The 17554-nt window shown below is 43.5% G+C and overlaps 1 protein-coding gene across 3 annotated transcripts in view; it reads right to left on the bottom strand.

The window, feature by feature from the left end:
- RCC1L (RCC1 like) overlaps positions 1-16685 on the bottom strand; it is a 60177-nt gene extending 43492 nt beyond the window's left edge. Inside the window, exons 1-6 of one of the 3 annotated variants that reach the window (XM_073574906.1) lie at positions 16527-16680; positions 16043-16393; positions 12306-12596; positions 5837-5966; positions 3252-3380; positions 1785-1851 (exon numbers count right to left, since the gene is read on the bottom strand). In XM_073574906.1, the coding sequence (XP_073431007.1) occupies positions 1785-1851; positions 3252-3380; positions 5837-5966; positions 12306-12584 (605 nt within the window). In that variant the 5' untranslated portion in view covers positions 12585-12596; positions 16043-16393; positions 16527-16680. Of the gene's footprint in view, positions 1-1784; positions 1852-3251; positions 3381-5836; positions 5967-12305; positions 12597-16042; positions 16394-16526 lie in introns of all 3 variants that reach the window. The other 2 variants (XM_073574898.1, XM_073574890.1) reach the window with 2 other exon arrangements.
- Between the last annotated feature and the right edge of the window lie 869 nt (positions 16686-17554).

The raw sequence follows: 17554 nt of genomic DNA, 5'->3' as shown, positions 1-17554 counted from the left end.
CTGATGATGCTGTGTGGCGGCTCGTTTCCTGCGGGACAAGATGACGTTTTCAGCGGTACCATGGATATTTATATGCGTCTTTTTGATCGCGCGTTATTGCACTTTTTGTTCAGCGGTATGGTAATAGATCATTATTTTTTGCTTCGTTTTTTATTTTTTAAGGGGTTCGCTATAGGGGTTAACTAATGGGACAGTTTTATAGGGCAGGTCAGTACAGACGCAGCGATACCAAATATGTGTACTTTTATTGTTTTCTTTTTTTATTATTTCCAAAAAATGAATTTATTAGGGAATATTTATTTTTTTTTTTATTTATTTAGCGATTTTTTTAAAATTATTTTTACACTTTTTTTTTTTTTTTTAACTTTATTAGGTTGTCCCAGGGGGGACATCACTGTCCTGTGACAGATCACTGATCTGTCACATCACAGATCACTGTGACAGATCAGCAATCTATCACAGGCAGTGTGCAGGTTTCCTCCTTGCCTGCGCTTTGCAGGCACAGAGGAAGCCAGCTCCCTGCAGGCCCCCGAAGGTCCCAGTCGCCATCTTGGATCCGGGTACCTGCAGGGAAAGAGCCCCCTGCAGCAGCGCTGCACATTGCGCTGCTGTGGGGGGCTCAGGGAAGCACGGAGGGAGCCCCCTCCCTGCCGATGCTTCCCTTTAACCCCCGGTACACCGCGATCGTGTTTGATCGCGGTGTGCCAGGGGTTAACGTGTCGGGGGCGGTCCGTGACCGCCCCTGACACATAGTGCCGGGTGTCAGTTGTGATAACCAGCTGACACCCGGCCGCGATCAGCGGCGCTCACCACGTGGGCGCCGCTGATCGCGCTAGACGTACTATCCCGCCCATGGACATAGGGGCCCGGGATAGTGCGTCTGATGTCAGAAAGGGGTTAAAACTGTATTTTATGTAATTTTTGGTTATCATATCTAAATGTTATAAAGTTCTGTGAATCGCCTGTAGGTTACAAATGCTGAATAACTCCCTAGATGAATTCCTCGAGGGGGTCTAGTTTCCAAAATGGGGTCACAAGTGGTGGATTCTGCTGTTCTGATACCTCAGGGGTTCTCCAAATACCAAATGTCGCTTCTGCCCTCCCAAGCCCTGCCGAATGTCCAAATAGAACTTTTTGACTACATGAGGAGTATCGCCAAGCTCAGAAGAAAGTGGGTAACAAACTTTGAGGTCCACTTTTTCCACGTTACAACTTGAAAAAGTGAAACATTCGGGGCTAAAGCAACATTTTCAGAAGAAAAAAAAGAACTGACCTAATGTTATTAAATTCTGTATAGTACATCTAAGTTCAAAATTCTCACTATACCCCTGGATAAAATCCCTTAGGGGTGTAGTTTGCTAAGTGAGGTCACTTGTGGGGGGGTAGGTTTTATTTCAGCCAAATCTGTGTTCCAAAATTCAGATGCTGCTCCTTCCCTTCCGAGCCCTGTCATAACTGACTGGTTTAAGGATCAAAAGATTGAATATTTTCAAAATTTTCGGCAAAATTCAAATATTTTCACAAATAAATGCAAAACATACAGACCTAAATTTACCACTAACAAAGTACATTGTGTCATGAACAAACAATCTCACAATCATTGGGATTCATTGAAGCGTTCCAGAGTTGTTACCACATGAAGTGACACTGGTCAAAGTCACATTTTAGATTACTCCGTTAAAACAGTGCAAACTATCATTTCCTTATAATAATTTATACTTAACTGCACAATATATGTGGATAATTTAGGCTTTAGAAGTTGGTATGCTTTCAATATATCTTACCTGTAAATCTCATCTTCCACAATACGTCTTGCGCACTGTCCATATGAATTATTCCCAATACTGAAAACTGAAACAACAATGCATATTAGTGCGGGCATGCTGACTAAAGGCCCCGTCACATATAGCGAGATCGCTGCTGAGTCACAATTTGTGTGACACAACAGCGATCTCACCAGCGAGATCGCTGTGTGTTACAGCGATCAGCGACCGGCCCCCCTGCCGATATCGCTGCAGGAAAGGCGAGGACTTTTTTTTGGTCGCTGGTCTCCCGCTGGCCAGCACGCATCACTGCGTGTGACAGGCGGGAGACCAGCGATCTGCTGGTAACTAACGTACACATCAGGTATCCAAGGGACGTGCGTCCCTTAGATACCAGATGTGTACGTTAGTTACCAGCTCCCTGCATCAGTGCGCTGGTTACTAATGTGCACGCTGGTGCTGATCGCTGGTGAAGTTGTCTGTTTGACAGCTCACCAGCGATCACATAGCGATTCACCAGCGATCCTGACACATTGATATCGTTGTCAGGATCGCTGGTGAGTCGCTATGTGTGACTCCAGCCTTACAGTCCAGAGCAGTATAGTGCAGAGCCAACACAGATTCAGCTTTGCACTTTCAAGTGGGCATACTCCAGTATAGAAGAGATCAGGATTTATTCACACAATGGGTCAAGATGCCTTGTATTCATTGTTGTGATTTTTGGAATTCTTCCACTGTAGATTTGATTCGGACACACTAAACCTCAAGCGCCATATTTATTTATAGGTGTACTATATAAGTAACTTCTTACAGTGTTAGTAAACCTTATCACATTTTTATAATTTATTAAACCAGTAGTGATATTGTGATCAGATAAGAAGATCTATCAAGACATGTTTATTTCCAATAAGATTTCAGAGTATTTAAAGGGGTTTCCCCACGAACAAAGTTAATTTTAATCAACAGATCTTGGAATAATAATAAGTCCCACAATTGGATGTGTTTAATTAAAATGTTCCTATGCTGAGATAATCATAAATGTTCCCCTGCTGTGTGCTGTGTAATGTGCTGTGTAATGGCTGTGTCTGTCTGTGCAGGGACATGGTCTGATCATACCACAGCACCTGGGCAGGGGGGGAATCAAGAGTATGCAGAGACTGTAATATCTGCAGGAATGCAGTGTGAAACCACCCCAATACATCCATATGCCCTATATGTGCAAATGCTAAGAGGCAGGCTAAAGTAGGCAACATTTTTAATGATAGGCTGGTTTCACATGACTGCCATGCCCTCTCTGGGTACAGACTGCAATGTCTGAAATACTCCTGGCATGAACTTAACAGATTCATAGGCATATAAGAGGCTGGTAAGTTCAGGAGAGGAAACCGGCGGCGGTCCGGTCATCGCGATCTGAACTCGGACCGTGAATGCCATATGTGAAACCAGGTTTGCCCAAACAAAGCTTCTTGATGTTCAGACTTTATTTACCTCCTTCATTGTCTGTCAAAATAAGGGAGTGTGCTCTGCCACAAGACACTTGCAAAACCCGGGTAACCTGCGGTTTGTCCAGCGGTAAGGGGACAGGTGACGGCTCTAGGATGTATTCATAACCTTTAGCTTTAAGGAAAGAAACATCATTAAATAAACCTCCTTCAGTGACATAATGGAGAAAAGAATGAGGCATAGAAATCCACAACTCTGCCTACTTCACAAAGGCATGTGCAAAAATTCGATGAAGGAAGAGGACTGGAACTCTATTGTCACCTACCAGATGTAGCAATCATAAAGTTAATATCAACCCTTTATCAAGCATTGTCACATGACTTAGGGAAAAAAGCCATGCCAGACATGCTATTCACACTGTGCAGCAGCAGAGTACTGCAGAAGAGCTCTTTTTCTAGAAGACCCCCATCAATTTGATACGGAGGATCTACTACAAGGATAGGTCAAGAATATCAAATAACCAAAGAGTCCCTTAAATGCCAAATTATCTGCATAATGTGATAACCTGCTGATTCACCGTGAAGAAACAACAATATTTTGGCCCATTTTTTTCCAACACTCTAAAGGCCCCTTTACATTTAGCGATGCACCAGCAATCCCGACCACGATACGACTCAGTCAGGATCGCTGGTGCATCGCTAAATGGTCGCTAGTGAGCTGCCAAACAGGCAGATCTCACAGCGATGTAGCGACGCAGCAGCGGTCGTTACTTACCTTTCACACGCAGCGATGATGACGTCCTCCCGCCCGCGTCCACGCGTCGCTCATCGGCGCCAGCAGGAAGCGCCCAACGAGAAATGGACCCGGCCGATCTCGCGTGATCAGCGACAGACAGTGGGGAAGCGGTCGGAGGTAAGTATCACACATAGCGATATCGCTAGCAATATCGCTGCTGGGTCACAAAATCGGTGATGCTTTCGCGATACTGCTAGCGATATCGCTATGTGTAAAACCCCCTTAAATCTAGTCATAGTTGGTGCAAACAATTTTGAACTTTATTGAGATAACACAGGTCTACAAAAAATAATTAAACATTTCAAGTATCAAAGTTTTTTGAATGGATTTAGGGGGCTGATATCAAAAATCCCATTTGTTGTGCTGAATTGGTTCTAGTTTTCTAGATAATTCATCCATGACTTGTGTTGGATAACAAATGCAATAGTGTTTGGTCTTTTGACTCTTTTACAACGTCTTAGGTAAGGAAATATCCCATATAATTATTTTGTATTTCAATTTGTAGGCTTACAATGCTATAAAAGTTACTTTTTGAAGCCAGAATTCTACTGTAATTAATTATTAAATATGTCAGAAACTAGATACAATCTGGCAAAAACCAAAGTCATATTCTTAATCAGCACTATAAACTTAATAAAAATACGGTTCAGACATCTTTGGCACCAAAATCGCTGTATACCAGTGATCATCAGTCCCAATTGCAACAAATGTTTATTTTAAACGATTTCCCATTTTGAAACACTCCTGTCCTCCGTTTGCTTGAAAAAACAAAAACATCCGTGCTTAACTAACCCTCCCTGGGTCCAGTGCAGAGATTACGCTGCTCCTCCCTACCTCTGTTATTGTCTGCAGCGCTGATATCACTGCAGGCCAAGCAGTGTGCTCGGTGACTTGTGCCATATGTTTGGGGCAGAGCTGCCGAGTTCACAGTTTGGCTGCTGCATTCGTCATAGTCTGCGATACAGGCAATAATAGACATTGAGAGCAGAGGGAGGACCCAATACTGGACCCATGGAGGGGGAGTTAAGCTCAGTTTTATTTTTTTTAACAAACTGCAGTGGGAGAGGGGCTCTCCGAAACCAGAAAACCTTTTAAATCATGGCACATATTAATATATTAGGTGACAGGAATGACTGGCATCTATTAGACATATATCACCACTAACCTGAGATAAAGTAGGAATTGGAAAAAATTTGCTTGTACTAGATTTCTTCCTAGCAGAAACTGCCACTAGATTACTAGGCTGCACACAGTGATTGAATGCTTATGTATCATGTCATAGCATCAGTGGTGTAACTAGAGTCCGATGAGCCCCGGTGCCATGCCAGATTTGGATTGGGGCCCTCCCTACATCCTGGTATATTCGTCCAATATCCTGGTATATGTCCCTTATCCTTGGCCACATTCTGGTATATATTCCCCATCCTGGTATATGTCCCTTTATCTTCCACAGTTCTTTTAATGTATATAAAAACTATAAACCAACCTATAAACTCACCATCCCTCTGCTCCCCCGCCGCGCGGCGTCCTCTTCTGAAGCCGGAGGCTGACTTCAGAGTGCAAGTGTCAGGAGCGCATGACGTCATTGCCCCCAGTCATGTGCACGCCGTCAACTGCTGGAATCTGATTGGCCAGCAGTGTGTACTGCAGCGCACGGACCTAATGGATCTGTGCGCCGCAATACACTTCAACTGGCTGTACATCTGAGGATGCACATCCAGTTGCAGTTTCTGCTGGCGTCGGCGGACCGTTCAACCACACAGACCCGGTCGCATCCTCTGTGACCATGGTCGTTACGCCCCTGCATTGCATAACGTGTATGAGGACATGCTTACTTCGATCCCGCCGGCTTCTATGGAATCCTATCTGTGAATCCTTATTTAATCCCATTCCCCACACTTTTGTGACATCGCTCGTCTTGGATGATAGCAGTGTAAAGCCGTAACCACAGGCTGCAGATGAGATCTGAGAGACGATACAATGGAGAAAAATATAGATATCTGTACATCTAAAGTGTAGAAAAGCTTATGCATCATGAGGATTACAAATGTCATTTTTATTTCACATCATAACACGATTATTCTTTTTTAAGGCTCCGTTCCGACAATGAGTTTTTGGTGTTGCAGACTTTCTGCAGCATTTTCGCATATATCATGTAAATTTGGTTCCTTGTGAATTTATGGTGTTTTTGTTTTTATTTCTTTTTGATGAGTCATATTTGAAGTAAATCAGCTTTATTTTTGTATTTTTCATTGACAAAACTTTGTGTTCAGATTCCATGAGTTTTTAGTACGTTTCCGGTATGAAAGTGCACCAAAAGCTCATCATGGGCGCACAGCATTAAAGATTTCTTAGCCATTTCATCATATTACATATTTTGTATTCCGCCTTTAAGTGATAAGCATCAGACGTAGATGCACTACGTTGAGTACAGTGTCCGGCTGTTTCCATCTGTCCCATAGATAATAAAAGGAGCAGCAGCCACATACTCATTATACTTCTAACATGGTTGTTTGGCGAGAAGGAAAGAAAAGACTTGGGACCCAAATGTATAGCAAATTACAAGGGTCATCTAACAACATTCACTTTTGCATCGGAGGTGAGCAGTGCTGATGACATTACATCCTGCTGAGACGAGTGCATGATCAACAGACAACATACAGGAAATGAAAAGAAATGAGCCTGAATATATGTTGGTATAAATGCAATGAGGGGGTGAAAATTCACACTGTGGCTATTTAACAGACAAAAGAAGATAAAAATAAAATGAGCAAATACCCTACAGCAAATAAATAAGTAAATTGTAGTAGTAAATTAAATAGGACACTTAGTTAATACTATTTTGATAAAATAAAGCATAAAAGTCATCCCACCATGTCAAGGTGTACCCAATCGGGATGGTACCTAACTTGTAGTTCACCTCACTATGTGTCAACAAAGTCAAAATAGATGGGAGCAGATGTCTGAACAGTCGGGTCTGAGTCCTGCTCTGCCCTCATCTTTTTATGAGTCTGCGGACACATAATGGGAACTACAAGAGTTAGGTACCATCCCGATTGGGTACACCTTGTCGTGGTAGGATGACTTTTACACTTTTTTTTTTTTAAATCAAAAATAGTATCGACTAAGTACCCTATTTAACCCCTTCACCCCCAAGGGTGGTTTGCACGTTCATGACCGGGCCAATTTTTACAATTCTGACCACTGTACCTTTATGAGGTCATAACTCTGGAACGCTTCCATGGATCCCGGTGATTCTGACATTGTTTTCTCGTGACATATTGTACTTCATGTTAGTGGTAAAATTTCATTCAAATAACTTGCGTTTATTTGTGAGAAAAACGGAAATTTGGCGAAAATTTTGAAAATTTCGCAATTTTCCAACTTTGAATTTTTATGCCCTTAAATCACAGAGATACGGCACACAAAAAACTTGATAACTAACATTTCCCACATGTTTACTTTACATCAGCACAATTTTGGAACCAAAATTTTTTTTTGTTAGGAAGTTATAAGGGTTAAAAGTTGACCAGCGATTTCTCATTTTTACAACACCATTTTATTTTTAGGACATCACATTTGAAGCCACTTTGAGGGGTCTATATGATAGAAATTACCCAAAAGTGACACCATTCTAAAAACTGCACCCCTTAAAGTGCTCAAAACCACATTCAAGAAGTTTATTAACCCTTTAGGTGCGTCATAGGAATTTTTTTGAATATTTAAAAAAAAATGAACATTAACTTTTTTTCATAAAAAAAATACTTCAGGTTCAATTTTTTTTATTTCACCAAGGGTAACAGGATAAATTGGACTGCAAAAGTTATTGTGCAATTTGTCCTGAGTACGCAGATACCTGATATGTTGGGGGGAACCACTGTTTCGGTGCATGGCAGAGCTCAGAAAGGAAGGAGCGCCGTTTGACTTTTTCAATGCAAAATTGGCTGGAATTCAGATTGGACGCCATGTCACGTTTGGAGAGTCCCTGATGTACCTTAACAGTGGAAACCCCCTACAAGTGACCCCATTTTGGAAACTAGACCCCCCAAGGAACTTATCTAGATATGTGGTGAGAACTTTGAACCCACAAGGGCTTTACAGAAGTTTATTACGTACAGCAGTACAATTAAAAAATCATATTTTTTCCACAAAAATGATCTTTTCACCCCAATTTTTATTTTCCCAAGGGTAACAGGACCCTAAAAGTTATTGTGCAATTTGTCCTGAGTACGCTGATACCCCACATGTGGGGGTAAACCACTATTTGGGCGCATGGCAGAACTCGGAAGGGAAGCAGCGCCATTTGACGTTTTTGGCTGGAATTGAGATCGGACACCATGTCGCGTTTGGAAAACTCCTGATGTACCAAAACAGTGGAAACCCCCCACAAATGACACCATTTTGGAAACTAGACCCCCTAAGGAACTTATCTAGATGTGTGGTGAGCACTTTGAACCCCCCAGTGCTTCACAGAAGTTTATAATGCCCGGGCGTGAAAATAAAAAATTTGTATTTTTTCCACAAACATGATCTTTTAGTCACCATTTTTTTATTTTCCCAAGGGTACCAGGAGAAATTGGACCCCAAAAGTTGTTGTCCAATTTGTCCTGAGTATGCTGATACCCCATATGTGGGAGAAAACTACTGTATGGGCACACGTCGGGGCTCGGAAGGGAAGTAGTGACGTTTTGGAATGCAGACTTTGATGGAATGGTCTGCGGGTGTCATGTTGCCTTTGGAGAGCCCCTAATGTACCTAAACAGTGGAAACCCCCCACAAATGACACCATTTTGTAAACTAGACCCCCCAAGGAACTTATCTAGATGTGTGGTGAGCACTTTGAACCCCCCCAGTGCTTCACAGAAGTTTATAACGCCCGGACGTGAAAATAAAAAATTCGTATTTTTTCCACAAACATGATCTTTTAGTCACCATTTTTTTATTTTCCCAAGGGTACCAGGAGAAATTGGACCCCAAAAGTTGTTGTCCAATTTGTCCTGAGTATGCTGATACCCCATATGTGGGAGAAAACTACTGTATGGGCACACGTCGGGGCTCGGAAGGGAAGTAGTGACGTTTTGGAATGCAGACTTTGATGGAATGGTCTGCGGGTGTCATGTTGCCTTTGGAGAGCCCCTAATGTACCTAAACAGTGGAAACCCCCCACAAATGACACCATTTTGTAAACTAGACCCCCCAAGGAACTTATCTAGATGTGTGGTGAGCACTTTGAACCCCCCCAGTGCTTCACAGAAGTTTATAACGCCCGGACGTGAAAATAAAAAATTCGTATTTTTTCCACAAACATGATCTTTTAGTCACCATTTTTTTATTTTCCCAAGGGTACCAGGAGAAATTGGACCCCAAAAGTTGTTGTCCAATTTGTCCTGAGTATGCTGATACCACATATGTGGGAGAAAACTACTGTATGGGCACACGTCGGGGCTCGGAAGGGAAGTAGTGACGTTTTGGAATGCAGACTTTGATGGAATGGTCTGCGGGTGTCATGTTGCCTTTGGAGAGCCCCTAATGTACCTAAACAGTGGAAACCCCCCACAAATGACACCATTTTGAAAACTAGACCCACTAAAGAACTTATCTAGATGTGAGGTGAGCACTTTGAACCCCCAAGGGCTTCACAGAAGTTTATAATGCCAGGGCATGAAAATAAAAAAAATCGTATTTTTTCCAGAAACATGATCAATTAGTCCCCAATTTTTTCGTTTTCCCAAGGGTAACAGGAGAAATTGGACCCCCAAAAGTTGTTGTCTAATTTGGCCTGAGTACGCTGACACCCCATATGTGGGAGAAAACTACTGTATGGACAAACGTCGGGGCTCGGAAGGGAAGCTGTGACGTTTTGTAATGCAGACTTTGATGGAATGGTCTGCGGGTGTCATGTGCGTTTGGAGAGCCCCTGATGTACCTAAACTATTGAAACTCCCCACAAGTGACCCCATTTTGGACACTAGACCCCCCCACGGAACTTATCTAGATGTGTGGTGAGCACTTTGAACCCCCAAGTGCTTCACAGAAGTTTATAACACTCGGACGCGAAAATAAAAAAATAATTTTTTTCCACAAAAATTATATTTTTGCCCCCAATTTTTTATTTTCCTAAGGGTAACAGGAGAAATTGGACCCCAAAAATTGTTTTGCAATTTGTCCTGAGTAGGCTGATACCCTACATGTGGGGGTAAAACACTGTTTGGGCGCATGGCAGAGCTTGGAAGGGAAGGAGCACCATTTGACTTTTTCAACTCAGAATTGGCTGGAATTGAGATCAGATGCCATGTTGCATTTGGAGAGCACCTGATGTGCCCAAACAGTGGAAACCCCCAATTATAACTCCAACCCTAACCCCAACACACCCCTAACCCTAATCTGAGCCCTAACCCTAGCCCTAACCCTAATGGGAAAATGGAGATAAATACTTTTTTTTTAATTTTATTATTTTTCCCTAACTAAGGGGGTGATATCGGGGGGTTTGATTTACTATTTATGGCGGTTTTTATATTTGGCAGCTGTCGCACGCTAAAAGACGCTTTTTATTGTAAAAATAGTTTTTGCATCACCACATATTGAGAGCTATAATTTTTCCGTATTTTGACCCACCGAGTCATATGAGGTCTTATTTTTTGCGGGACGAGTTGACGTTTTTATTGGTACCATTTTCGGGCACGTGACATTTTTTGATCGCTTTTTATTCCTATTTTTGGGACGCAGAATGAACAAAAACCAGCGTTTCATGAATTTCTTTTGGGAGGGTGCGTTTACACCGTTCCGCGTGCGGTAAAATTGATAAAGCGGTTTTATTCTTCGGGTCAGTACGGTTACAGCGATACCTCATTTAGGTCTTTTTTATGTTTTTGTCGGTTTTATGCAATGAAAACTATTTTATATAAAAAATAATTATTTTTGCATCGCTTTATTCTGCGAGCTATAACTTTTTTATTTTTTCGCTGATGATGCTGTGTGGTGGCTCGTTTTTTGCGGGACAAGATGACGTTTTCAGCAGTACCATGGATATTTATATGCGTCTTTTTGATCGCGCGTTATTACACTTTTTGTTTGGCGGTATGATAAATCATTATTTTTTGCTTCGTTTTTTATTTTTATTTTTTAAGGGGTTCGCTAAAGGGGTTAACTAATGGGACAGTTTTATAGGGCGGGTCATTACGGACGCGGCGATACCTAATATGTGTACTTTATTGTTTTTTTTTTTTATTATTTCCAAAAAATGGATTTATTGGGGGAATATTTTTTTTTTTTTCTAATTTATTTGGCGATTTTTTTTTTTTATTATTTTAACACTTTTTTTTATTTTTTTTTTTACTTTATTAAATAGTCCCAGGTGGGACATCACTGTCCTGTGACAGATCGCTGATCTGTCACATCACAGATCACTGTGACAGATCAGCGATCTGACACAGGCACTGCAGAATGCTTCCTCATGCCTGCGCTTTGCAGGCACTGAGGAAGCCAGCTTCCTCAGGCCCCCGAAGGCCCCCGTCGCCATCTTGGATTCAGGGGCCTGGAGGAAAGGAGCCCCCCGTAGCAGCGCTGCACATTGCGCTGCCGTGGGGGGCTCAGGGAAGCACGGAGGGAGCCCCCTCCCTGCCGATGCTTCCCTTTAACCCCCGGTACACCGCGATCATGTTTGATCGCGGTGTGCAAGGGGTTAACGTGTCGGGGGCGGTCCGTGACCGCCCCTGACACATTGTGCCGGGTGTCAGCTGTGATAATCAGCTGACACCCGGCCGCGATCAGCGGTGCTCACCACGTGGGCGCCGCTGATCGCGCCGACGTACTATCCCGTCCATGGGCATAGGGGCCCAGGTCCCATGGACGGGATAGTACGTCGGATGGCAGAAAGGGGTTAATTTACATTTACTTACAACAGGGTATTTGCTCATTTTTTTCATCTTCGGTATCTTCTGTGAGTGCCGCCAGTTGGGTGGTAGTGTAACTTCCTTGGCACTGCTCACCTCTGACGCAGAAGTGAGAGGTGCTGGATGACCGATTTAATAAGAAATAAAATTGCAAATTCTGCAGAATACAGTGACTTGTCGATAAAGTGTGCAAACACACAGGAAATATTCACACTGCTTTCCTATGTGTACAAGCCCCTATGGCAAAATCATTTATTTCTTTATATTTAAACAGTCAGAACTTTTTTTTGGACTGAAAGCATCAAAAATTGAGTGTGGGATATGTACATTGATGAGATACATAGTGGTGCCTTAAAATATCACATCTATACGGTATTTCACGAGTATTTCATGCTTCGAGGTAACAATTTACCTTTTCATCCACATCAAGCCGATAGGGAGTTAGCTGATATTGTTTAGGTTTTTTGTTTCCTTTATCAGGTACTACAAAGCTTGGGATCCCCAACGCTCCTGTGTAAGAGAAGCCCCATACAAAAACTCGGTCCTTTCTTCTAAGCTTGCGCCCAACGTACTGGAAGGTCGGAAGATCATCTCCTTGTTTGCTTCTCCCCACGGCCGTTGCCAAGGGGCGCACGGAGAGGAACTTTGGCTTCAAGATGTTCAGGCAGAAAAGTAATGATGAAGGCCGCATTGTACCCTATAGCTGACGAGAAAAACATACGCAGTATTAATGATCTACAACTACCGTAACATTCTACAACTCCGTACATGCACAGCATTAGAGATGATGGGCATGGACCATGGCCGGCTCCTGGGTTATGTGGGTCTTTGGGCAAGAGAATTCCAGGGGGCCCCTCTTCGCTTTCAAAATTTCCTCCTAACCTTTTGAGAACCTTTTATATTTTCAGTAGATAGACTTGTACCAGGTCTCATTATTCTGCATTACAAGCTGTAGTTTTTGTGATCACCATTTTCAAATCTTTTATTATTTCATTTTTGGAGAGGCGAAGTGACCAAAAACATTAGCGATTTTGCCATGTGTTTTTTTTTTCAGCTTTGGCAGAAATATTGTGTTCTCCGTTTTCATAGCTTTTGTCCTTGTGTGGCGTCTCATGTAGATGCATCAGGACTCACTCAGCCATTATATGCCTATGAGGGAGACAGTCATGTACACCACAGGATGCAGCGTTAGATATGTAGCACTACTTTTGCAATTTGCAGTCACATTTTGCATACTTAGGTTCTAGAACTTCTTGCACATTATTGTGCATATACAGTGAGGGAAATAAATATTTGATCCCTTGCTGATTTTGAAAGGTTGCCCTCTGACAAAGACATGAACAGTCTATAATTTTAAGGGTAGATTAATTTTAACATTGAGAGATAGAATATCAAAAATAAAATCGAGAAGCTCACATTGTATAAATTATATAAATGTATTTACATTTTGCAGTGAGAAATAAGTATTTGACGCCTCTGGCAAACAAGACTTAATACTTGGTTGCAAAACCCTTGTTGGCAAGCACAGCAGTCAGACGTTTTTTGTAGTTGATGATGAGGTTTGCACATGTCAGGAGGAATTTTGTTCCACTCCTCTTTGCAGATCAATTCTAAATCATTAAGATTTTGAGGCTGTAGCTTGGCAACTTGGAGCATCATCTCCCTCCATAAGTTTTCTATGGGATTAAGGTCTGGAGACTGGCTAGGTCACTACATGACCTTAATGTGCTTCTTTTTGAGCCACTCCATTGTTGCCTTGGCTGTATGTTTTGGGTCATTGTCTTGCTGGAAGACCCAGCCACGACCCATTTTTAATATCCTGGCAGAGGGAAGGAAGTTGACAATCAGGATTTTACGGTACATGGTTCCATCCATTCTCCCACTGATGTGGTGAAGTAGTTCTGTGTCCTTAGCAGTGAAACACCCCGAAAACATGTTTCCACCTCAATGTTTGACAGTGGGGATGGTGTTCTTTGGGTCATAGGCAGCATTTCTCTTTCTCCAAACACGGCGAGTTGAGTTAATGCCAAAGAGCTCAATTTTTGTCTCTTCTGACCACAGCATCTTCTCTCAATCACTCACAGAGTCATCCAGATGTTCATTGGCAAACTTCAGATGGGCCTGCACATGTGCCTTCTTGAGCAGGGGGACCTTGTGGGCACTGCAGGGTTTTAAACCTTTACGGCGTAATGTGTTACCAATGATTTTCTTGTTGACTGTGATCCCAGCTGCCTTGAGATCATTAACAAGTTCCCCCTGTGTAGTTTTGGGCTGATCTCTCACCTTCCTCATGATCAAGGACACCCTACGAGGTGAGATTTTGCATGGTGCCCCAGACTGATGTCGATTGACAGTCATTTTGTATTACTTCCAATTTCTTACTATTGCACCAACAGTTGTCTCCTTCTCATCCAGCGCCTTACATATAATTTTGCAGCCCATTACAACTATGTGCAGGTGTATGATCTTGTGCCTGACATGCTTAGAATGCTCTTTGTTCTTGCCCATGTTGTAGAGGTTAGAGTTTTACTGATTGAGTCTGTGGACAGGAGTCTTTTATAAAGGCGACCAAGACAGCGGTCTTTAATGCAGGTAACGAGTTGATTAGGAGTGTCTAACAGGTCTGTAGGAGCCAGAACTCTTAATGGTTGGTAGGGGATCAAATACTTATTTCTCACTGCAAAATGTAAATACATTTATATAATGTATACAATGTGATTTTCTGGATTTTATTTTTGATATTCTATCTTTCAAAGTTAAAATGAACCTACCCTTAAAATTATAGACTGTTCTTGTCTTTGTCAGTGGGCAAACTTACAAAATCAGCAAGGGATCAAATACTTATTTCCCCCACTGTAGTGTTACGGTATATCTTTATTATTAATTTTCTATGACTTGCTCATTTATGTACTGCGCACTTTTTCCCTGTATATCTACCTCTATGACTGATGACATTGCATTATTGTAGAAAAAAAAATCCTATATATTAGGAATGTCCAATAGTGATGAGCGAGTATACTCGTTGCTCGGGTTTTTCCGAGCATGCTCGGGTGATCGAGTATTTTGGCGTGCTCGGAGATTTAGTTTTCGTCGTCTTAGCTGCATGATTTGTAGCTGCTGGACAGCCTGAATACACGTGGGAATTCCCTAACAAACAGGCATTCTTCACATGTATTCAGCCTGTCCAGCAGCCGCAAATCATGCAGAAACTAAATCTCCGAGCAACGAGTATACTCGCTCATCACTAATGTCCAATATTTTAAGAGGATTCGTCCCTCCCATAGTTTACTATTTTGTATGTCTCTTCAACACTATATATCAATTGCTGGATTTTTGAGCCTTTTTTTAGATATATTATAATTTATAGAATTCAAGAGCTTGTCCAATACTTGAACAACCCCTTCTCAATCTCTCTATTCCCCCATGTAAAATATCAGCCTATACTCACACTTGGTGCTGGCGCCGTTCCGGCAGTGACGGTACTGGCTGTCCCAGGGCTTGCGTGACGACGTCCTGTTAGCCCTCGAGCCAATCAGTGGCATTATCATTCTCACTTCCTTCGGACCAAACGAACTCCTGGAAGTGAGAGCTGCTGCTACTCTCTGACTATCTCCAATGTCAGGTCAGTGAGAGGTGAAGCAGCCATAGATTGGCGCCAGTGCCGTCGCTGCCGGAATGGCGCCAGCACCAGAGGGAAGTATAGGCTTATATTTTTTATACAAGGGGATACAAGAATTGAGAAGGGATTGTCCAAGTAGTGAATAACCCCTTTAATGTTATATGTTGGTTGATAATTTGTATGATTGTCACGTTTTAAAATGTTTTATATCTTTATAATAAAACCATTTGCAGTATGTGTAAACTTTGTTTATAGGTTTAATATCATGATTAACAGTGGGATCTAACAGGTTAAACAGTAGCGATCAGATCTGGCTCCTGTGGCTGCTTGTCAGAGGCAGATGACAGCTGCGTAACACCGCTGACATCCACCCTAGGGAGCGCGCAGCTTCTGAGCCTGCCTCATACATGCAGGGCACAAATCTACCAGTACATAGAGTGCAAACAGTCAGCTACAAACGGACAGCACTAAATAGCCAAAAATATTCACATAATAGCTGGATGTGTAAGAGAATAAGAATTTACCCTCACCAAATAGGCAGTGCGGAGTGTGGGCACGGTAATGGAAAACGCAGGGTCAATTCACATGCTAAGTCGCAGCGCTGGCCCTGGTGGTCTCCGCGCTGGCCCTGGTGGTCTCCGCGCTGGCCCTGGTGATCTCCGCGCTGGCCCTGGTGGTCTCCGCGCTGGCCCTGGTGGTCTCCGCGCTGGCCCTGGTGGTCTCCGCGCTGGCCCTGGTGGTCTCCGCAGTGGTCGCTGGTTAGGGTCTGTTCACACTCGGCAGACACAGGCAATGATCTGTCATGGATCCTACAGATCCCACCGCTATCACTGGGGATTCAGCTATATTGCCACTATCAGGAAGATTTAACCCTGAATATCCTGGCAAGTGTAAGAAAACCTCTAATCAAACATCACTGCCACTGAGAATCGCCATTAGGGACCTGCGACAGTATCATAGACTGCAGGTCCATACAGCGCTGTTCACACTTGTGCGCTTCTACCTTCCACTCACCATTAGGTCACAGACGTCTGATGCTGTACTGCCACATGCTGTCACTCACTCTCCACCAGACGCCAGCATGGGCGCAGCCATATTGCTGAACTCCGCGAGAAAACTACAAATCCCGGCATGCACCAGGCTCACGTCAGGAGGCGTGCCAACTAGGGGAACTACTTCTCCAGACAAGAGTTGATTGGCTGCAGTATACGGACCGTACCATTTCATAGTGGCGGGGGACGTACTGTTATTTACATGAATAAAACGAACACTTGTTTCTATTTCCGCTGCTGCAGGTCATAGAGATGTAAACGTTGCGGGAAAGATTTATCGGGGGGGGGAGCTACTATACACTTCACCGCTATTCTGCGGCAGAGCAGGGAGAGTCGATCTCCCTACTCTGCTGCCCGGCCGCTATGGGCCCTTGAGAAGGGGTGGGGGGCCCCGGTGCCAGCAGTGCGCCCCCCCCTCACAGCCAGCAATGTCGTCCTGGGCTATTCTGTGGGCACAGGGCCTGTGATGAGGTCATAGGAGGGGCAGAGTCAGGGGCTTCAGTGTCTGCAGGACTCTGCTGTGCTGGTTGTCATGGTGCTGGATGAAGTGAAGTTTATGTGTGGGGTCAGGAGGGGTTTACAGGGTGGATGTAGCAGAGCTGTGTGTGTATGAGGTGTACAGAGCGGAGCGGTGTGTGTAGGAAAGTGTACCGAGCAGAGATATGCATGTATGAGGTGTATGGAGGAGCGGAGCCGTCTGTGTATGTGGTGAGCGGAGCCGTTTGTGTAAAGGTGTACACAGCGGAGCCGTTTGTACAAGGTGTGCGGAGCCGTGTGTGTACAAGGTGTACGAAGCGTAGCTGCGTGTGTACGGAGCAGAGCCGCGTGTGTACAGCGTGTATGGAGCAGAGCCGCGTGTGTACAGCGTGTACGGAACAGAGCCGCGTGTGTAAAGAGTGTACGGAGCAGAGCTGCGAGTGTTCAGCGTATGCGAAGCCGTGTGTGTATAGGGGGTATCAGGAGCAATATTAGGGACACATACGGCAGCAG

The sequence above is a fragment of the Dendrobates tinctorius genome, unplaced genomic scaffold, assembly GCF_039654945.1.
Source record: "Dendrobates tinctorius isolate UK_male_01 unplaced genomic scaffold, ASM3965494v1 ptg000007l, whole genome shotgun sequence".
NCBI classification, from domain to species: Eukaryota; Metazoa; Chordata; class Amphibia; order Anura; family Dendrobatidae; genus Dendrobates; species Dendrobates tinctorius.
Note: the sequence above shows the minus strand (reverse complement) of the source record. Positions and strands in the feature narration are given on the sequence as shown.